Raw genomic sequence first — 22,361 nt, 5'->3', positions numbered from 1 at the left:
ATCAGTTTAATAGTTTTCGAAAAACTAAGTATACAACTGATGGATGTAGTAACCGCGTATCTCTATGAGGATCTTGATACGAAAATTTATATGAAAGTTCCCAAATGACTTACATTGACTAGATCAAATATTTCCAAACCCTAGAACATGTTCTCAATTCGGTTGAGGCGTTCACTCTACGATTTAAAGCAATCCAGAAGAATGTGGTATAGCCGTTTGAGTGAGTATTTAACTAGTCAGGGATATGTGAACACGAACTATGCCCTCGCATGTTCATTAAGAAGTCACATTCCGATTTTGCGATTGTTGCAGTTTATGTCAACGACATGAACCTCATCGGAACTTCTAAAGAGCTCGCGAGAACTGTAATACCCTAGAAAAATTTTAAATATATGATTATGTGGAAAAAAAATTTTCGAAAAGTGAAATGACGAAATTGTCCCTCGTTGACTAAATGTAATTTTTTTTTTTTTTAGGATGTATTTTATCCTCATATATTTTGTCATGTTTCTTGACATATTTAGATAGAGTTCGATCCTACGAATGCGTAGGCATAACCCATTCATAAAACAGAGTTATAATGAAAGAGTTAATAACGTTTAAAGTTAGGGTTCTATCTGTGATTTTTGCTTCATCTTGAAGACTCCAAATTTTTGAGCCATTATCTGTGATGACACGTGGATGACTGATATTAAAAGAAAAGAAGAGAAACAAAGAAAGGAGAGTGGAGGATGGGGATTTTGGCCCAATTGGGAAGAAGGAAAATAGGGCAAAGGAGAAAGAAGGAAAAAAAAAAAAAGGAAACACGTTAACCGTGCAACCCACTAAACCCGACCCATTCCGCCACTTTTCTGGTGACTTTCCGTCAATTTTCCCTGTGAGTTGGGTGATGCCATCACCACCAATCAACTTCTCGTCGTCCTAGCTTCTGTTCTCACCCAAGTTGGACGGCTGTGGTCAAGGTTTCACGACGAACTCTCGTAGTCTTCTCCGATGAGTCCAAAGACACCCATAGCGATGATCCGCTTGATTCTAAAGCCACCACTGTCGACCACCACCATGGGTCGACTCCTTGTGAACCTAGGAACATGTCCCAGGCCTTGGTTAGGGCGGTGGAACACCGGAGGTGGCAGATCGAGGCCACCTAATTTCTAGGGTTCCGGTGAGTTTTGAAGCAAATTGGAGCTTTTCCCGGCCAAATTGGACTTGGCCATAGGTATAAAAATTGCTTTATTCATTAAGATCCTTATTTTTGTAAATTTTGAGAATTTTTAGAAATTGTTGAATTTTTCGGCGAATATGGCGGCCGATCGCCACTCGCGGCGGTGCATGGACTGAGGGCTGTCGATGCCAATTTAAGCTAAATTAGATGTCTTGAATTCATATTTGGTATTTGTATGACGTAGGTCGATCATTTGAACCTAAATTCACTACGATACCTTACTTGATCAATTTGTGAATCGATGATCCGACTGTTAGATCATCACCAAACTTTGAGACCTTATCGTACGTAATATTTGAGGACCTTAGGGACTTATGGATCGGGAATCCGATGTATGGATCTTCCCAAATTGGATTTGTAAGTTTGTAAAATAAAACATTGACAGCCATTTGATTTCATGATTGGCAGAGATCCGATCGTTGGACCGGAATGAAATTTTAGTATGTTGTTCTAGAAGCGTAAGGTGAACTATGAATGGCTTGATCCCTTCGTTTAGGGTACGTAGGCAGTCTAACCAGGATGTTAGATGCAGCCATAAATTAAACAAAATGATTATTATTATTTTTTAGTGTGGTTAGTTAGAATCATAATTAACCATTATTTTATTATGCCTACCTGTGTGTTTGGCTTTCGAATTAGAAATTTCGGGTCGTTACTGTCGTGCACCTGAAGTTAGACTTTGAGATGAAAGATCTAGAAAATATTTGATACTGTCTCGGTCTCGAGATAGAGCACTGTTCGGATGGAATCTTAGTACATCAATCGAACTACACCTAGAAGGTGTTTTGCCGCTTTAACGAGGATAAAGTGAAGCCTTCGAATACTTCTATGGTTGTTCGATTGCTATATGCAAAATGAGATCCCTTCCGTCTGAAAGATGATGATGAAGAGATTTTGAAGCTCAAAGTTCCTTATCTAAGTACGATAGGCGCTTTATTGTACTTAGCTTAATGCACTAGACTTAATATCTCATTCGCTGTTAATCTTTTAACAAGATATAGTAATGCACCAATGCGCAGACACTAGACTGGTGTTAAAGACATCTTTCATTACCTTAAAGGTACTACGAATCTGGGCCTGTTCTATCCTTACGGATCCTTGAGTGATGCTGCACCCTATTATCTCGAGTCGATTCTCGCCTTGTTGGTTATGCTGACGTATGTAACCTATTTGATCCACACAAAGGGCGCTCTCAAACGGGTTATGTCTTTACCATTGGAGGCACCACAATCTCTTGGAGGTCAAGTAAACAAACCTTAGTTGCCACTTCGCTTAACCATGTTGAAATTCTCACCTTACATGAAGCAACTCGGGAATGCTTTTAGTTGAGAACAGTTGTGGGCTATATTCAAAGCTCCTACGATCTTTACCCCGTCGTTGACGTCCCGACAACGATCTATGAAGATAACGCAGCATGCATCGAATAGCTCAAGAATGGTCACATCAAAAAAGATAAAACCAAGCATATTGCACCAAAGTTCTTTTTCTCACATCAATAGCAAGAGCACCAGAAGATTGAAGTCATGCAAATCTGTTCACAAGACAATCTGGCTGACTTATTCACCAAATCACTACCGAATGCGACGTTTCAGAAGCTTGTTCAGGGAATAGGTATGCATAAAGTTTCTGAGTTGTAACATTGTTAGTTCTCTTTGGAATTATGTCGAACTCAGGGGGAGTACCTGAAGTATACTTGATTGATCTTAATGTATTATTTTTCCCTACGATTAGGAGCATTTTTTCCACTGGGTTTTTGTTAACTGACGAGGTTTGGATGAAGCTCCCACCTTGGGTTAATATATCCCTAATGACGTCCAGTAGACATTTTATTTGACTTTGCATTTCTCACGCATTTTTCCTTAGACTATGGATTTTGTCCCAACTCATATTTTACTATAGCCATTGGGTTTTTTGTGAGACTTAGTTCCATATGCAAGTTCCTACTTTACTTTCAGACTAGCGTGTTCCCAGAATCAGTGCTGACAAGTCGACTTCCTCAACTCTACATGATGCCGAATCAACTTGAGTATTTACACACTCAAAGGGAGGTGTTATAAACGTTGTATTTAAGTATGATTGTGTAAATCCTAGATTAGATTTGATACTAGTTATTCTTCCTTCTTAGGACTTGTATTCCTTGAAGGAGAATGATTCTTCCCTCCTTTATTACTATAAATAAAGGCACTGGTAGGGGGAATAACACATCCTCTACACAACCCTACACACACATCTCTTTTTACTCTCTATCTCTGTCGCACCCTTCTCTCCCCTGTCAGATTAAAATAAGCCACAACAAAAACCTAGTAAACTTAATGTATCATTACAAGTTATAACTTAATATGTGTAGCATATGACTATAATGATTATGCATTTTAGCATGGATTCGATTCCCACTGATTTCCTCTCCCAAACATTTAATAAATTTAACGCTATTATTGGTCAAAAAAACAAAAACTTAATACATGTAACCTAGTGTAGTCAACCATCTCCATGTGATCTTTCATTTTTTTTATGACTCTAATATGGTCCTTTAACTAGGCTTGGCGCGAACGGGTCGTGTTTGCCGTATTTCGTGTAACACCTGTTAAGAAAAATATTTTTTTTTCTTCTTAAATTTGCACATACCACATTGCCATATAAATATTACTTCAAAAATATAAAAACACATTTGTTGTTAAGTACTATATCAACACTACAAAATAAGAGCTTAATAAAAAAGCATACTAATAGTCTATTGCAAAATATCAAATGTGCCCATGCAAAATGAAGGAGTTTTTCTTTTCAAGGTTGTGAAGCCCTTTCCAGAAGTTAAAACCTTGTCAATGAAACTCAAAACTTGCATGTTTTTCCTTTTACAAAATCCTTAAATTTTCATTGATCATCGTGGGGAAATTGTATTGGAACTTTGGCTTGATCTATTGCCTTCAAGAGTCCGCATAAAATAAGTATAGAAAAACCAAACATTATAAACCATTCAAATTATGAGAAGTTTATCAAAATAATTATGAAAAGAAATAAAACAATAGCACTATACCATATAAAAATATATTACGGACCCAAAGGAACTGAGCTCAATGATCAAATGATCCGGGCCATTGAATTGATCCAATGGCTAAAATTATTATAACTTTTAAAGGGCCCCCTGTTTGTAGCTGTTGGATCAAATTTCAATGGCCCAGATCATTTCATCCTTGGGCTCAGTTCCTTTGGGTCCGGAGGGGATCTGATTCCATATATTACCCTTTTGTTTCCAAATTTTCTAAATTTAATTTAGGGTAAATCTCAGTTACTACCCTCAAGTTTCATGGTTTTCAACATTTGGTACATGAAGTTTTTTTTCGTTCCAGAGTCATACCTAAAGTGTTAATTTTAGGACAGTCTTATACATTCGTTAGTTTGGCTGTTAAGTTTCCTTTTAACTAATGATGTGGCGCCATGTGGACAATGACTAGGCGCCATGTGGAAATTAAAAATTCAAAAAATAAAAATTTTGGTTGTCTTTTACCTCCGACCTTCCCTTCCTCCCTTATCCCTCCATGTGGGGGGAGGGGGGCAAAAGGGTAGTAGGAGGGCGAGATCGACGGTGGAGAAGCTGAACTGGGGCTTCGATTGCCGAGGTGAGTCAACGGATAAAGATGGTGGCGGTGGCGGTGGTGGGGTTGGTACTTAATGACAAGCATTGTCGCAGCAGAGGTGTTTGGCTACACGGGGTCCTCGGAGATGGAGCATGGAGGTGGTGCTTAGGGTTGTGTCGCTTGAGGACGTCGTTGTTGAAGGACAGAGGCTTTAAGGGTTGCTGGATCCGGGTTGGAGTTTCGGATCTGGTAGTGATGAAAAATTAAACATTTCGGTATTCCAGGTCAAGCTTGATGTCATCGTCGTCGTCATTCTCGGAGAGGTTGAGGGAGAGGAGGCCAGGGCGGGAGTGGGTGAGAGGGAAGGATTTTGAATCAACGGTCTCGGTGTTCTGTGTGAGGCCGGAGAGGCGGCGGAAGTCGCTGGGCTTGTCGCCTTGTGGTCGGCGAGGAAGAATTGGGCGGGGAAAAGCCGTTGAAAAGAAGATAATGGTTGGGTAGGTGGGTGGGTGGATGGGCGGAGTCAAAGATTGAGGGGAAAGGGTTTGGTGGGTTAGTACATATGAGATAATAGAAGGATAAGGAAGAAAAGGCCGGAGGTAAAAGACGACCAAATTTTTTTATTTTTAAATTTTTTTTTTGTTTCCAAAAAAGAACATTTTTAATTTTTAATTTCCACATAGACCCTTTAATGACATGTGGTGCCTAGTCATTGTCCACATAGGCGCCATATCATCATTTAATTGGAGTCTTAACAGTCAGACTAACGGATGTATGAAACTATCCCAAAATTAACACTTTAGGTATAACTCTGGAACGAAAAAAACTTCATGTACCAAATATTGAAAATCACGAAACTTAAGGGTAATAAACTGAGATTTACCCTTTAATTTAGTGTGTGTGTGTGTGTATAATTATTATAGTTTTTATATGGGTATAAAATTATTAAAGTAATATTTTGCTTATTGTATATCGAATTACCCACGTGTATACTCGGACCAATCCGTTATCTTAACAGATGCTTATTAGGTTACCTGATAGTGACCCAATTTATTATCGTATCGATCCGATAACCTGTTAATTTCGTATCATTTCGTGTAGAATTAATTGGCCGTGTCAGAAATTACCAGATCTATCTTTAACGCTTTCAATATGAATATTTTTCACGTGATCTTTCCCTTTTTTTAGTGGAAACATTCAACTTGCATGCATCCAACCCAATTCCTATTAATAAAAGCTATCATTTGAAAACCCCAATTTCCATTATTTTAACAAACAAATTAGTGTCCATGAACATTGATATGCAGCAACTAAATTATTAGAATATTTAGAGTGCTGCTAAAACTATCCGCATGTCCTATTTATTGCACCAATTTTTTAATGAAAATTTTAATAAATATATTTAACTTTTTATTAAATAACTTTTTTTAATACATCAATATTTTTATACTAAGGGAAATGAGAGTTCGGCTAAGCTACATAATAACAGTCTAATTTGGTATTGAATTCATCATTCACGATATTCGAACTTAAAATCTCTTACTTCTAAATAAAGAGAAATATCACTAGATCATAATTAGAAGATTTTATTAAATAACTTTTAAGCCCTAACAAAAAGTCATACGAACAAAATTAAAAAAGAAAAAGCTCAAAATTTCTAGTCTCCTTCTTCCCCGTGTCTCTCACTTTCAACACGCTTCTTTCCTTTCTTTCAAAATCAACTTTATCTCTTTGATTGATGGACGGGAAAGATTTGCAACGGATATGGTGCGGGGCATCAATTCTTGACAATAATCTTTAAAAGTGAGAAATCTGATAGGTATTCATATTTACGGTTTTTATATTTGGATTTGGTACCAGAAGATAAAATAAGAGAAATGGAGGAATAATTTGGCCGGCGGGCAGGAGAACAAGAGTTGTTGCCGCGCGGGTGCGGTGGTGATTTTGGTTGCTGTCAGCTAGTGAGTTTCGACTCCACGTGGCTGTTGAATTTATGCTTTTTTCTCCTTCTTTAGTTTTTGTTTTCAATTTAGAAAGTAAAAACATTTTAGGAATAAAAATGAGTGCAACGAGAAATAAGACGAGAAAATAAGTCAAATGAGTGAATGTAGTAGTTTTATATTATTGTCACAAAACCATTTTTTGGTAAATTATTACAAAATCTGTTTGTCAGTAATAATTTCAAAAAGATTTACTTTCTCATTTACTGGATTAAATTGTAACCAAAATTTCCCCAAATAGCATCTTCCACTTTCATCAAAACCAAAATAGTAACGAGTTTTACTGGCAAGATAGCCACAAATACCTGTAATTTGTACAATGCAGTAAGGGCAATATTGGAAGAAAAAAAATCCTTTCTCGAAGCTTATAATGTTAAACCCGTATAACTCCATTTGATAGCCATTTCTGTGCGTTTCACTCTTTTCGATCAACTCAGCGATCCAGAAAATGCTGGCAGTGTTCAACAAGTCGGTCGCCAAAAGCCCCGAGGCGCTGCAGAGCCCTCAGTCCGGATCAGCCTCCGCCTTGAAAGATGGGTTTCTGGCGCGGCAGTTTGCCTCTGTGCACCCTTCCTCCGTCACCGTCAATCTTGGCTCTTCTGGTGTAATCGCCTACTCTCTCGACAAACAGAACCCTCTTCTTCCAAGGTACAATACCATCGGAAAATCATGCCTTTTTTTGTTGAAAATTAGTGAAGTGGATGATACCTACCCCTTAAAGAAAACAAGATACTAAGGCTGCCCATTTCGTTTTTGTAGTTTTCTTTAAACCGAACTTGATGATTCGTGGGTCTTTTTTTTGGGTTAAGATAAATAAATATGGAAGATGCCCTTTAAAGAAAAGAAGAAATTATGATTGCCCATTTCTTTGTTTTTAATGTTTGTGTAGTATTTGGTTGATCTGGGCTTGACGATTCGTGGGTCGTTGGGTTTTTTCTGTGACTTTTTGTATGTGTTCGTTGGTTTTAATGTTAGTTTTGTACAGATTGATATTGTTTTTTATGATCGGAGAACGTTGGTTTGGATTAAATCTGTTCCAGATTGTTTTCATTTAGTTTGAGGAAAAAAAGTCTGTTTGACCATATGTATTTTGGCCTTATTTGTAAAAATTTTGTGATTGGATTCAATTCTAATTTGTTTGTCTTCATGTATTTTGATGATATGGTTTTTACCTCCTGTAAATTCTTTGATTTTCTTGATAATGACAAAGAACATATGAATTGTTTGGTGGAGATTCGGAACAAAAAGACAGATTAACTTTTTGGCAATATCCTCCTAGTAATTTAAGTATAATTTCATATATTTGTTGGAGTGAGATCATAGAATTTTTGTTTCTCATTCATTTGAATGCCATTTTCTTTAATTGTTTTGTAGTGCAGAAGATTGATTCTTATGATTTTGTTGTGGTTAATGATCTGTAGTTTTGGAATTGCATTGAGAAATTAACTCTGACTTTGTTCTCGTTTAAATTTTCTCACGAAAAAAAAAGAAGGAACCAAATTTTCTGTTGTTATGGCTCTTGGTTTTCTGTTTGTCCTGTTAGCACTTCAATTTAATGTTTGACATTTTCATTGTATATTGTTAGGTTGTTTGCGGTTGTGGACGACATTTTCTGCCTGTTCCAAGGCCACATTGAGAACGTTGCTCTTCTTAAGCAACAATATGGATTGAACAAAACAGCCAATGAGGTGATCATTGTGATTGAAGCTTTCAGGACTCTGAGAGACCGGGGTCCCTATCCTGCTGACCAGGTTGTGAGAGATATCCAAGGGAAGTTTGCATTTGTTCTCTTTGACAGTGCTTCCAAAGCCGCTTTTGTAGCTGCTGTAAGTAAAACCTCTCTGCCTAGATATGCCCTCAATCGGCCCATGTCCTTGTTTACTTTCAAGTTCTTGTGTCTCTTTCTTTGGTTTTGTGGTTGAGCTGACTCCTTTTCTTGTGCAGGATCCTGATGGGAATGTTCCGTTCTTCTGGGGAACTGATTCTGAAGGCCATCTTGTTCTTGCAGATGATTCAGAAGTTGTGAAAAAGGGCTGCGGAAATTCTTTTGCACCATTTCCTAAAGGTATATAACTATAACCAAATGCATTAGGCCTGATAGGATAAAAGGTTTAGCATTTTCTTGGTGTCCTTTATGCGTTGTATGATGTTCCTGCTATATTTCAATCGTGGAACAGTATAATGCCACAAATGTTGTATGGAATTAGTAGTTTTGTATATTGGAAATTTGAATTCCTTAACATGTAAATATGCAACTGATTTCTCATCTTAGTCATTGGGATAATCTGGGCCCTTTGTCCTGCTTCTGTTTCTTGTTTAGCATGGCATTGCTTTCCTTTTTAGTTGTTATGATCTTAGCTTGAACTTTTAACTTGAATCATTGGTATGAGAGGTAGACTGCTAATAACTATGTTGGTACTGTTCTCTCAGGTTGTTTCTTCACTTCCTCTGGAGGCTTGAGGAGTTACGAGCATCCCCACAATGAGTTGAAGGCGGTGCCACGTGTGGATAGCTCAGGTGAAATGTGTGGTGCCAATTTCAAGGTCGATGCTGAAACTAAGAAGGAATCGAGTGGCATCCCAAGAGTCGGGAGTGCTGCCAACTGGTCGACAAATTACTAAAGTTCGTAACTAATTTCGTTGAGAAGGCTTTTGCTATTAAGTAGGCCTTGAATTAGTTCTGATCCGATTTTTCTCAATTGTATTTCCGTATTCATGACATCGTTTGCCTTTAAATGGCTAGGTGGCTACCAAAGTTTGTATGGTTATTGAAAATTTGAAAGTAAGACGTGATTATGTAATTGCTTACTGTCAAAAACTTCTGGCATAGAACATCAAATAATACTGCGTTGGATACAGACCAATTTCTGATATGGAATAGTTATGTAAATGTATTAAGGATATTGCTTCAGCCTCGGGCAGGTTTGGGGCATCGAACACCTTGCAAACACGCTGTTCGCCTTTGCCTTTCCTGACATCAGCCTGATTGTTAAGGCATGGTCAACCACATGTCCTCCGGCTGGTTTCTTTGGGTCTAATATGAACACTCCACCACCTGGGTCGGCTATGACTGCACAATAATATGATCCACTACCGGGGTCACAACTAGTTAGAGGGTTGACCCGGAACCTTTTAATTTTATGTCGGATTACGGGTGCAAGAAATTGACAGGCCTACTTAAAAGGCACAATTGAAGGTGATTATAAAAACTCCTCATTTACTGCAATTAAGGGAAATGTTCTATTCCTGGCCACTTCGCACTATATTAGAGCATTTTTAATGGGGGTCCCTAACCATCACCTTTGAGGACTCATTTAGTAGCTTTAGAGGAATATTCGAGTCCCTAAAAGAATATTGTCCACGATAGAAATTTTATAGTATAATCCCTAAATATAGGCACTAAAATAGTAAAAAATTATTTATCATTTCATTGAAATATTGTAACCATTGATAAAAATAAAAAGGGAGTCTTAACGAAACACTCATGGTACTGTTCACTTTTAACGTTCATGACATTTTTACTCTAAAAAGTCACTCCTAGTATCATTCACTTGCAACACATTTTTGTCCTTTTGATTAAACTCAAAATTTTCAAGCTCTTTTCATTAGTTTTCCTAAATAAAAAACTATCTCTACCATTGATTTTTCAAGAATTAAAAAAGAAGGCAAATGAGAAGTTGCCCTGTGGGCTCAAAAAATAAGAAAAAACACATAAAGAGCAGCACCATTCCCACTCAAAATTAATATGGAGTCCACTATTTGAGTCCCTATATGTAGTCCTTGAGAATTCTTTTGAGGTATTTGACAAGTCTCTATGTATTGAGATACCTTAAGGACTTCAATTCCGGGAAGTCATTTGTCCCTATATTTAGGGACTATATGGTTGTGTGGACTCCATTTAGGGTCTTTATTGGAGATGCTCTTAGGAACACTAGCTCTTTCTTTCAACAATTTTATTGTCATGTGTTTAGGAAGAAATACTTTGAATTCTCCCATACCAACTAAACCAAAGAAATACGAGTGTTTGGTTTAATTTTAACACTAAACAAATGCAATATGTTGATCCCAAAAACTACTTAGTCTATGTGGCACACATGCCGAAAAGCTAATAACCTAACTATGTCTTTCGGTTAAATGCGGGTCATGCCAACTCATCGGCTGAGCTCGACAAGGAGTGATTGAGTGTTGTGGCGTTGGGCGCACTGATGACTTCTAAATTTTACGACTGCGATCGAAGAAGGAACAGGTCTCGGCCTTCGGGTTGTAGAGCATGAAGATGAGGCTGCTAATTACTATGAAGTTCAATACTAGATTCAGCTTTTAGTGTGCCGAATACTGAGTGATCTGGTAACACCACAACTCGTTGAAAGGCTAATGGGATGCCTTTTTCCAACAAGGACTCAAAGAACCCTTGCTAACATAGACTTGGATAGGTAATCAACTAACCTAAAAGCAGTGTTGTGTTATCCAAACTGAAAGTGTTTCTCAGTTGCCTGACTTTACTGCTCCAGTGTTGTTTATCCAAATTGAATATTTCGTTGGTTGCCTTCACAATGTTGTTTATCCAAATTGAAGATGTGTTGGTGGGAAAACAATAAAGTAAAATTTCTCAAGAGGTTTAAGAGGATTTGCGTAGAGCGAGAGTTTGTGTAGGCAGATTTGTGTGTTGCTTTGGAGAGGTTTTGAATGTTGCACTACCCTACCTCTTTATAATGATGATTTACCACGAGACCGAAATAGAATCCCACTCGGAGTATAATTATGACCTCTCCTACATTCTTTCTGAATGCGTTTCAGCCATTCCTATCTGATTTAGGACTCTAAACCCACCCTTTTTGCTTTTTAGATTCAATCTTCGACTTCAATAGATACTCCTTGATTCTTGAAGCATCATTGACATCTGATTCAATCATGACGACTCTTCATTGTATCATGATTCAACTGACTCTTCCTTGGGCCAGGCTTTACTTGGGAATATTCCATGTTCCTTGGGGCTTTTTCCTTGGGTCAAGCCCATGATCGCTCTCGAGTCAAAACTATTAATTTGGGTCCAAATAGAAGGATTAGAGGAATGAAGCTGTAGTGGGTGACAACCTTGGCCTTCCACATGCTTCACTCCTTCATGCAGTGAGCCATTGAGCACTCCACCGAGCCGTTGGTCGTCGTCTTGTATTTACTCTTCAAAGATACACTTGACGCCACTGAAATTTTCATGTGTTGTTGACTCCTTCGTTTTATTTTATTTTCTAATTTTTCTTTTGTTTGTCTATTTATTCATTTAGGTTTATGATATTTAGAATATTATAGATCCATATATATGTTGTATCAAAACACCAGGTAATTGACATAATTCTAACGGAAAGATCAAATTGATGTGAGTTAGTAAATATTAGGAACGAAATTGATCGATTTTAAAATTGATAGAGCAAGATGAGAAGTTAGGTCAATTTCAAAGACAATTTCTTATAAAAATCCCAAATCAATTTCAACGGTCCAAAAATTTTCATAAAAAGAAAGAAAATCCCAGTGCGGCCCGTGGATTTTAGACACGTCGTTCAAACAATAATTCAGGTAGGTATTTGTATAATAATATAACTATATATAACAGTGCGCCCGACACAAAACGTCCGTTTGCTTCGTGGAAACTACAGTGGAGGACTAACTAGGTATTTTCTCTCTCTAAATTATTCGCAAAGGAGCGGTCGGTCTACTTCCCCGCTCCTCTTTCGATTTTCCCTCTCATTCATATTTTTCGTCCAATGCCATTAATCCTATATTTTCTCGCCTCCCAAACAGATCTCTCAGCCTGCCCGCTTCAGAAATTCGGGTTTTTCTCCCGAATTGCGACTCCAATTTTCAATGCAAGTCCCCAATTCTGACGAAGCTGCCCCCGAAAACCCTAAGGAACCAGAGCAATCAGAAGCTGAAGCCTCCAATCCGACTGTCAAAGAGGAAGATGGCGGAGCCGCTGCCGACGGCGATGACGACGACTCGAGGGTTGTCGATATTTCCAGCAAAAGCTTGGACTTTTCGATCAGGGAGAATTCTGAGGATGCCGGGGCTTTGTATCTGTATAAAAACGTGTTTAATTTATTGCCGAAGTCGATTGCCTCTCACAAGCGGTTGAGAACGCTGAAGTTCTTTGGGAATGAGATTAATTTATTTTCGCCGTCCGCGGCGATGGAGTTTGAGAGCTTGGAATGCTTGCAAGTGAGGATGTCGTCGCCGGAGTTTGGTGGGTTGCCGTTGGATAAATTGAGTGGCTTGAAGGAGCTTGAGCTTTCCAAAGTGCCGCCGAGGCCTTCGGGGTTTCAGATATTGAGCGAGATTGCTCGGCTCAAGTGCCTCACCAAGCTCTCTGTTTGTCACTTCTCTATAAGGTAAGCTTTTTTATTATTTTTTATTTTTTTATTTTATTTTTCTCCTGCTTAAAGACAACGCTGATTGCTGTGTTTTTCATTGGAATGCTTTTGATTCGAGTTTTTGTTTAGTGATGTAGACTGCATAGGCAGTGATATTGGTCATATATTATCAAATTTTGTACTTTCGAGCGGTTTTGCCTAGTATAAGATGAGCCCTCATGAAGTTGAACTCCTAAATGGTTTCATCATTTGTGTGCTTTAGCTAGTGAGTAAGCTTGAATGCGTTCGGAAGGAGTGATGGTCGAGGTTCGAGGATCATAGGCTAGATGAAGTAGATGACTTCATTAATTACTTGGGTTTTTACCCCTATACCTTTCGTGTCTTCCTCTTAAGAGATTATATAAAGTTTTCAACTTTGTATGTGATCAATGTTCCAACATTCTGATGGTTATACGATTCTTTTTCTATGAACTTGTTGATATGCAACTGCTAACAAACACCCGGAAAAGTAACATAAAGAAGAGAAATCAAAACTAATGAGCATTTACGTTGAGAGCTTAATATTAGGGAAAGAATGATGCACTTCCAAAATGTAGTACAGGTGTTGCTATGCAAGTTTAATGTACCGGTAACATGGCATCCTCAAGATTATTTGTTGCATTTATGGTATTTTTTATGGGCCTTGAGCAAAAGAAGTATGAAATGTGTCAAAGGTAATTAGGGATCATTTGAGAAATTCTTATTTAATAGTAGATCTTTCGGATAAAACACTGATGGGAGTTTTGTTTGTGGTCTTGAATTTAAGGATCTGGTAATCTTGTTAATTATCTCTATTTGGCTAGCTATTGAGTGAAATTCTGGTTTTTATTATCATTAATATTGTTAGCAATTTTCATGTATTTGGGCAATTAGGCCTCTATTACATCATAATTAATGGTTTCTTCATTTCCATAGAATGTAAAAATAGTGACCGACTTTAACTTATCCACTTTATGGCGTGTTTACTGCAGATACCTCCCTCCAGAAATTGGCTGCTTAAACACTTTGGAATATCTAGATCTTTCATTCAACAAGATAAAAAGTTTGCCTGCTGAGATCAGTAATTTAAATGCCTTGATATCATTAAAAGTTGCTAATAATAAATTGGTGGAATTGCCTTCGACTTTGTCCTCTTTGCAGAGGTTGGAGACAATGGACCTGTCCAATAATAGATTGACATCACTAGGATATCTTGAACTTGACTTGATGCACAACCTCCAGATTTTAAATCTTCAGGTACTTACATTCAACCGCAAACTAGGATTATTGTAGTCAAGTGTTCCTTTTTCAGTGCTGGTATTCTTCTATCTATAATCTACAATAATGACATTCCAAAGTTTAATTCATTGGATCAAGATTTTATTTCATTTCTGAACTTATCCTCAATAACTTGCTGAAATTCATATTCTACTGCTACTTTCTTCAAGATGGCTTTGTGCTTATTCTTTTTGTGCCGAACCACTTAAACTATCTTTGGACAGGTTTTAGGCTATCATGTTTCTTACAACCATGGCGCACATACTTTTTTAATTCATTTTGTTTTGACTTCTGCAAACACTGTATAAGTTCACTTGCAAAATCATGTGGTTTGCTTGTAGAAGAGAAAGATGACCACATGCACCTATTTGTTAATTAGGTTTTTGGTTTCTTTTATTCCGAATTGTATATGTAGTTTCAACTTCCTTTTAGAATAAACGTTCTTTAGTTGTTTTATGTGATATCTGATATGAAAATCTAACGTGGTTTATTTCATGCTCTCTTATGGTTCAGTACAACAAGCTTCTCACTTTCTGTCAAATACCCTCATGGATATGCTGCAATTTAGAAGGAAATGGGAAGGACACACTGGGTGATGATTCTACCAGTTCCTCTGTAGAAATGGAAGTATATGAAACCCCCCTTGGGAACAATAATGAAAGTTTATTTCGCAGAGGTAAGGCTGCGGAATTACACATGTACTTTATTTAGTCTTCAGTTTTAGTTAGTCAACGCTCTCTCCTTGATTCTCTCTATTATATATATATATATATATATATATATATATATATTGGTATGTGATTTGTATCATACTCTGAATGTTTTTACAGGCTTTCATCATAGCTCAGCAAGTTTAACTTTCGCACATTCATCGAACAGTAGGTGCTGTGCAACTCGGAGGTCAGGTAGGTGGAGGAAGCAAGGGTACAGTTTGCAGCAAAGAGCTCGTCAAGAACGCTTAAACAACAGTAGAAAGTTGAAAGGTCTTGATCCTTCCAAGCGGTTACACGTGCGGGAAGATGAAGAAAGCAAACCAGGCATCCAAGATCTTCTTGCTTCTGAATCTTATCCTGAAGGTGCATCAGACATTATCAATCTGGATGATGATGGCGATCAAGATGTACTATCTAGGGAAGTGCAAAGTGAAAATATTGTGTGCCATGATGTGAGCTCGAAGGAGCGTTTTGTAGGAAATTGCTCATCTGTGACTCCAGACTCTAGCACACTAGATGAAAGTGATGAAAAGGATTGTTGTGAGTTTGATGCATCGTCAGCCTCCAATCAACAGGTTTACGGTGAGGAAGATGAAGGTTCATCTTCAGATGCATCAAAAAGTATTTGTCAACCCAAAAGGCACCCTGATGGGAACCTTGATAATCCGAGACGGCCCAAACATCCTAGATACTGTCCTGATAGTTCAAACTTGTCTCGGAAATATAATGACTTCTCGGTTTGCAGCACTGAGGACCATCTTTCTGATGGCTTTTATGATGCAGGGCGTGACAGGCCATTCATGCCACTAGAACTTTATCAGGAAAAATTCCACCTTGACTCACGTGAAGTCATTCTTGTGGACAGGTTGTAATTTTATGCAAGTCTTTTATGTTCACGTGTATTTGCTGTCCTCCTCTTGGTTTTTAACTGATAATGGTTGTGTTGTTTAATTTATCTTCAGGCAATGGGATAAAGAGTTGGATGTTATTTTACGTTCTGCCCAAGAATTGGTGAATCGTTTAAATACAGATGGAAATAAGGCTGATATGCTGCAGATTGCATCATTGCTTGCTCTGTTTGTATCAGATCACTTTGGGGGAAGTGATAGGAGTGCTCTTGTTGAATGGGCACGAAAAGCTAATCCTCTTTCAGACTACAAGAAGCCTTTTGTTTGCACCTGCCCAACTGGAAACAAGGGCTTTATTAGTTTGTCCACTAAACCAGTTTTAAAGAATTTTGAAGATATCGTTTTTTCTGATCTCTGTGAGAAATCCCTTCGTTCTATTAAAGCACGACGAAAATCCATTGTGGTTCCCATTGGAACCTTGCAGTTTGGTGTGTGTCGGCATAGAGCATTGCTATTGAAGGTGAGTCTGTATTAAATTTATCATTTATTATTTGTACTGATGTCTGTTAATTTGCAATAGGTTTTAATTCGGTATCCTAATATGATGAAACTTAATTTCTCTGCAGTATCTTTGTGATTGGGTGGAGCCTCGGGTACCTTGTGAGCTTGTTAGGGGTTACATGGATTTCATGCCACATGCGTGGAATATTGTATCAATCAAGAGAGGTGCCTCGGAGATTCGAATGGTAGTGGATGCATGTCGTCCGCGTGATTTAAGAGTGGAGACTGATCCTGAATATTATTGCAGGTCAGTCTATCATGTAAATGATCTTGGTAATTCTTCACTATTGAAGATGCTCTGGATACAGGAAAATGTTCTTTTTAGAGCTTATTCGTGTTCTGGGTCACTGTATTGCAATGCCATATTAATTCTGTTTTTGTAGGTTTAGCATGAAATGCTTGGTAACCCTGTAAATTGCTAGGAATTGTTGCGTGATGCCTGTTCATATAACTTTTATAAAGTACGTGTCTGCATTATGGCTTATGGTTCATCTTATCCCCTCCTTTTCTGTTGTTCCTTGATCTGTGATGTCACTTATGGCTTGATTATCAACTTGCCTATGTTCGGAATGTGTCTATTTTGAGTGGAGAATCTTTGTATCAATGTTGCATTTAGATGCAGTGCTTAGGATTTGGCAGTAATTGTTTTGTACTTCATTTGTGAAAGTATCTTGTACTATTTTTGCCCTTTTAGGACCTTCATATCTCAAATTTTAGTTTAGATGTTTCATTTGGTTTGATTTTTGAACTGCTGTACACATATTGCCTGCTTGGCTAGTAAACATTGTGATTTTCGAATATATATTTTATTACATACCAAAAACATGGCATTACAGGATATTTATTGCTGAGACTTTGTGTGTATCTTCACTTTGTGATGGCAGGTATATTCCTCTCAGCCGGACCAAAGTTCATCTTCCAATTCGAAGCAGCCCTGCTCCTACCTCCTTCCCTTCTATGCCCTCTTGTGATGAAACTCTAAAAAACTCTGTTACTTCTCTCGTCCGGTGCAAATATGGATCAAATGAGGCAGCAGGAAAGGTGTGTTTCTTGAAGTTCAATCCGTTATCAGGCTGGAAAACTTTGGAGTTATTTTCAGGCCTTTAGTAGTTTGGCTGTGCTGGCAATTATTTGATAGGTCTGGAAGTTCCTAGGCTTGTTACTACAATTAATGATCTAAATCTTCCTTTTGTTTGCTTGTGGATGCTGCAGATGCGTACTTCCATGGTATATGGAAATTCAACGGATGAAATTAGGAACTTTGACTACAACTGTTTAGGGGAAATAAGGATTTTAGGTGCTTTGAAACACCCTTGCATAGTGGAAATGTATGGACATCAGATATCTTCCAAGTGGGTTCCTTCTGGGAATGGTAGTCCTGAGCATCGTATATTGCAGTCTATAATTTGGATGGAGGACATAAAAGGAGGTTCCTTACAGGTGAATTCAACTATAGATAGTAAAGTTTCAGGTTTCATTTTGCTTGGTTGGTTTTATTTATTTTTTTGAACATTTTCAACTCCATCATCCGACAGAATTATATGGAAAAGCTATCAAAAGCTGGTGACAAGCGTCTTCCAGTGGAGTTAGCTTTGTGCATCGCTAAAAATGTTGCATGTGCATTGGTGGAGCTGCATTCAAAGCACATTATTCACCGGGACGTAAAAAGTGCAAACATTTTGATTGATCTGGATAGGAAGAGAGCTGATGGAACACATGTTGTGAAGCTCTGTGATTTTGATAGGGCAGTTCCCCTTCGATCTTACTTGCATACATGCTGCATCGCCCACATAGGAATACCTCCTGCTAATGTTTGTGCTGGAACACCTCGCTGGATGGCCCCAGAGGTTTTGCGAGCAGTGCATGAACGAAATATATATGGATTGGTAAGTTTTTCATCCGGTCAGTTTGTCACATATCTGTCGATCCCTTATATATTTTCTGCTCTATATCTCTTTTCCATCTGTTTGGTAGTTAACTATTTGTGCACAGAATGCTATAATATGCATACAAGTGTTCATTTACTTTGTTCATTAGGTTATAGACAAGTTTTCTTTTGAAATATAGCATCCAGTTAGTATAATAGAGCATATCTTTTGTTGACAAGCAATTGTATTAAGCTAGGACAATGAGTGTTATCATAGCTAGGCAACCACAAATAGCACTGCAATAAATCCATCTATCTAAAAACATACGTTCTCATTGGAGTTCGAGATAGTTCCATGGGTTTCAACCTCAATATTTCTTCTATCTTAAATTTGTGTTGCTTTGCTTTTTTTTGTGTTGGTAAGTTTGTTTCCCTATTGGTAACAGGAAATTGATATCTGGTCGTTTGGGTGCTTGCTGTTGGAAATGTTGACTCTGCAAATTCCGTACTTCGGAGTACCTGAATTGGAGATTCATGAACTTCTGACGGTACTACTCCTCTTGTTCCATCTTTATTCGTATGAAGAATTTTGTATGATTGTTAGAGAATGTGAAATATGACTGAATAGTGGGATTTATATGTAAGATTTTGAGGTGTCCATACTTTCGGTGAGGTATGTATTGTATGCGTGGAATGCATCACTAATTGTTGTTTGTTGAAACCGAATTTGGAAACATCCTGTCAGTGAAGTGAGGAAGTGAATATGTTATTCTCATATGATATCGCTTCATTATTCCATAGCCTAGGTTGGCTTGTCATTAAGACTCAATCATGCATGTAGATTGTGTCAGCTAATTGTTTTAGGTTGCCTCTGTTTTATCTTTTAATGAAATTGTAGGTTGAATGTTTTGTAACCTCGGAAGTAATCTGCTTGTTTGGTGCGTGCAGAGGGGAAAACGACCAAGGTTAACAGATGACTTGGAGGCGTTTCGGTCATTGAATGAGCCGGTAATGACTCAAGCAGGCGCGGAACTTGAGGGAACAGAGGCTGACTTAGACACACTGAGATTTCTTGTTGACTTGTTCTACCAATGTACGGAGGAGAATCCGGAGAATCGTCCGACGGCTGACAACCTCTACGAATTGATACTGGAACACAGCAAAACTCTTACAAACTCGGAAACTTAGAAATCCTAGGTTGAACTGTTGAGTAATAATAATCTATAGCAAACCCCATAATTTTGTGTCCCAATGATGTATTCCTATATTATTTATTTCTTTTGGGCCTAAAATGTTTGGGATTGCCCTGGAATCATTGTAGTCAGCTGTAAGAGTAGGGTTTGTAATTTAGTTAAGATGTGTAATTTTCTTGGTAGTTATTTCTGGCATTTACGACGCTTAGTTATCGGTGTATTGTTTCCAGACTGTTAAGTTGAACACGAACTCATTGAAGCCTCCAATTTTTGATACATTTTGAGTTTAGTGTTTGGCTGCTCGCATCAATGTACATAATGTGCGCGTTAGAAATTCTGTTGTTCAGGCTAATCGGCAACTAGTTAGCAGTAGGTCCTCATCATCTTACGGTATCTGAGAAAGTTTGTTGGTGCTTCGTGTGGTGATACAGATCCTGTATCGGAAATGACTTTAATTTAAGCTTGTTGAAAAAGCACTTTGAAAAGCTATATGCCCCCTCGACGAGTGATTTTGCAAAAGCACTTCAAAATCACTTACGGTATCTGAGAAAGTTTGTTGGTGCTTCGTGTGGTGATACAGATCCTGTATCGGAAATGACTTCTAATTTAAGCTTGTTGAAAAAGCACTTTGAAAAGCTATATGCCCCCTCGACGAGTGATTTTGCAAAAGCACTTTAAAATCACTTACGAGGCGAAGGATTATTAGGAAAGTAGTTGTTGGTGGATCCTCCTATGTCCTATCGCACTCCCAAACCGGCTCGAAGCTTCTTAGAAGGCATCCAAATAATAGTAACAAAAATAAAATGAGAGAGCATCTCCCTTCCTTCTTCTCTCAAATCAAACACACATAGGCCTAGTTGCTAGAGACAAGGCTGGGAGAAATAAAGTATGTTGACGTCATGAGCAGACTGCGAAGCATCATCTTTTGCTGAGATTATTATGGACTGGTTCGCACCCAAAACCAATGCATGAACATGATGACCAATTGAATCGACATCAATCCATCTATAGCTACCGCCAATTCCACCGGACGAATTTCGCAGTAACAGTCATCACGGACAAACTTAACAACGCGAAATACAACTCCTGGCGTCTTGATATGTGCATGTAACGTTCGATGAAAGGTCAGCGGCCTTGAGGTAACACAGATGCATCAGCTCGGAATTCCGACCTTTTTTTTATGGGAATCGAGGAATTAGGGATATCCCAGATTTCAACACTGAAATCACTGCGTAAGGCATAAAAATGAATAATTATTGGTCATAACAAGGCGCGCGTGCTATACATAACCAACAGTCCATCGTACTGTCGGTGCTGGAAGATGAGCATGTCGGTCCTCGGGATAGAACTTTGTAAACCACGGCCGCCAAATATTTGTTTGGGCGCATTCAATCAACAGAAGCTGCATTCCTAACTTCATTCCAAACCACAAATACCCCTTGTCATTAGGGGATAAAATATCTGGAACAGTATTCAAGAGCGTGAGTTGGAGTTGATTTTCCGAGAAGGGGTTTACGAGCGTAAGCCGATCTACAGGTTTATTTAAGAAAAGGAGATATATATCAATGAGATGATCCGAGGCAAAAATCATGCCCTAGCTCCTAGGTATGTCTCTCTTCTTCGAGTTGCAATTTCAAGGCCAAAGGAACGAAATCCGTCCTGATTTTCATCACCACCATCGCCATCTGTACCACTAGTAGTACTAAGAAAGATGCATGGCGGTTCCGGTAAACATCTGTTGTGAGCTCATATGCTCAGCGCGAATGATCAATGAAGCATCACCAGAGTAACATTCTTTGAGTGAAGAATCCTTTCTGTACTTAATAAGTGTCCCACAAAAGCTCTAGACGTCATTACTCCATTTGAGACTTTTAGTGGAAGAAAGCCAGGAGTAAAACACTTGAAAATATTTGGTTCAGTATGCTATTCACTGATACCAAGTCACATGAGACACAAACTGCAACCTACAAGCACAAGAGGCATATTTGTAGGTTACGATACATGTGAAAAGGGGTACATGATTTATAATCCTAGCACATGACACATCATTATTTCTAGAGATGTGCTTTTCAATGAAGAGAGAAATGGAATTGGGAGACTAGCACAGGCACAAATGTTAGGATTCCACTACTTGACTCAGAAAGTGAAGAATCAACTAAGAATGATACTGAGAGTGTTCCCTTGTCTCAGCTGCCATCAAGTAGCACTCAATTTGGCATTCTAGAATCTGAAACTTAATAACACATTTGAAGTTGAAGAAAGTGAGTGAAGTTTATGAGCACTGTAACTTGTGCATTGTGGAACCTGAAAGCTATACTGAAGCAGCTACTGATGTGTAATGGAATAAAGCAATGAAGATGAGCTGAGCATGATTGAGAAAAACAATACATGGTAGTTAGTGGATAGGTCATCAGATAAGCATGTCATTGGAGTAAGGTGGGTGTATAAAACTAAATCGAATCTTGATGGATCAGTGTCAAAGAACAAAGCCTGATTGGTGGCTGAAAGATATGCTCAGAAGCCTTGGAATCAATTACAATGAGACTATTGCACCAGTTACTAGGCTTGACACCATTAGAACTCTCATTGCTCTTATTGCTAAAAAAAGCTGGAAATTGTTTCAATTGGATGTCAAATCCTTTCTAAATGGCATATTGCAGGAAAAAGTATATGTAGAGCAACCAGAAGGAAAAAGTATATATGTAGAGCAACTAGAAGGCTATGT

General features: G+C 38.2%; 2 protein-coding genes across 3 annotated transcripts; both read left to right on the top strand.

Annotated features, from left to right (window-relative positions):
- Positions 1-7,179: 7,179 nt before the first annotated feature.
- On the top strand, positions 7,180-9,669 carry LOC137736885 (stem-specific protein TSJT1-like). Its single transcript, XM_068476194.1, has 4 exons — positions 7,180-7,445; positions 8,383-8,623; positions 8,742-8,862; positions 9,228-9,669. The coding sequence occupies exons 1-4, from the start codon at positions 7,246-7,248 to the stop codon at positions 9,416-9,418; spliced, it is 753 nt and encodes a 250-aa protein (XP_068332295.1). The 5' UTR covers positions 7,180-7,245; the 3' UTR covers positions 9,419-9,669.
- Positions 9,670-12,415: 2,746 nt separating this feature from the next.
- On the top strand, positions 12,416-19,912 carry LOC137737076 (uncharacterized). 2 transcript variants are annotated; one of them, XM_068476435.1, is made up of 12 exons: positions 12,416-12,462; positions 12,593-13,176; positions 14,169-14,433; positions 14,968-15,130; positions 15,285-16,032; positions 16,130-16,535; positions 16,642-16,823; positions 17,461-17,617; positions 17,789-18,016; positions 18,112-18,462; positions 18,890-18,991; positions 19,392-19,912. In XM_068476435.1, exons 2-12 carry the CDS (start codon positions 12,656-12,658, stop codon positions 19,629-19,631), a joined length of 3,363 nt encoding a protein of 1,120 aa, XP_068332536.1. In that variant the 5' UTR covers positions 12,416-12,462; positions 12,593-12,655; the 3' UTR covers positions 19,632-19,912. The 2 variants fall into 2 exon arrangements, with proteins under 2 accessions (XP_068332536.1, XP_068332535.1); XM_068476434.1 differs by lacking the exon at positions 12,416-12,462 and having other exon boundaries at positions 12,477-13,176.
- The last annotated feature ends 2,449 nt before the right edge of the window (positions 19,913-22,361 follow it).

Source organism: Pyrus communis, chromosome 6 (genome assembly GCF_963583255.1).
Source record: "Pyrus communis chromosome 6, drPyrComm1.1, whole genome shotgun sequence".
NCBI classification, from domain to species: domain Eukaryota; kingdom Viridiplantae; phylum Streptophyta; class Magnoliopsida; order Rosales; family Rosaceae; genus Pyrus; species Pyrus communis.
Note: the sequence above shows the minus strand (reverse complement) of the source record. Positions and strands in the feature narration are given on the sequence as shown.

What these genes read in the sequence shown, in the direction of transcription:
- LOC137736885 (XM_068476194.1), top strand. Translation starts at nt 7,246, where the DNA reads ATGCTGGCAGTGTTCAACAAGTCGGTCGCCAAAAGCCCCGAGGCGCTG. An exon ending in AAGCCGCTTTTGTAGCTGCT is followed by an intron (nt 8,624 to 8,741) that starts GTAAGTAAAACC and finishes TTTCTTGTGCAG; the next exon opens with GATCCTGATGGGAATGTTCC. An exon ending in TTTTGCACCATTTCCTAAAG is followed by an intron (nt 8,863 to 9,227) that starts GTATATAACTAT and finishes CTGTTCTCTCAG; the next exon opens with GTTGTTTCTTCACTTCCTCT.
- LOC137737076 (XM_068476435.1), top strand. Translation starts at nt 12,656, where the DNA reads ATGCAAGTCCCCAATTCTGACGAAGCTGCCCCCGAAAACCCTAAGGAA. An exon ending in TGAAAGTTTATTTCGCAGAG is followed by an intron (nt 15,131 to 15,284) that starts GTAAGGCTGCGG and finishes ATGTTTTTACAG; the next exon opens with GCTTTCATCATAGCTCAGCA. An exon ending in ATAGAGCATTGCTATTGAAG is followed by an intron (nt 16,536 to 16,641) that starts GTGAGTCTGTAT and finishes ATTTCTCTGCAG; the next exon opens with TATCTTTGTGATTGGGTGGA.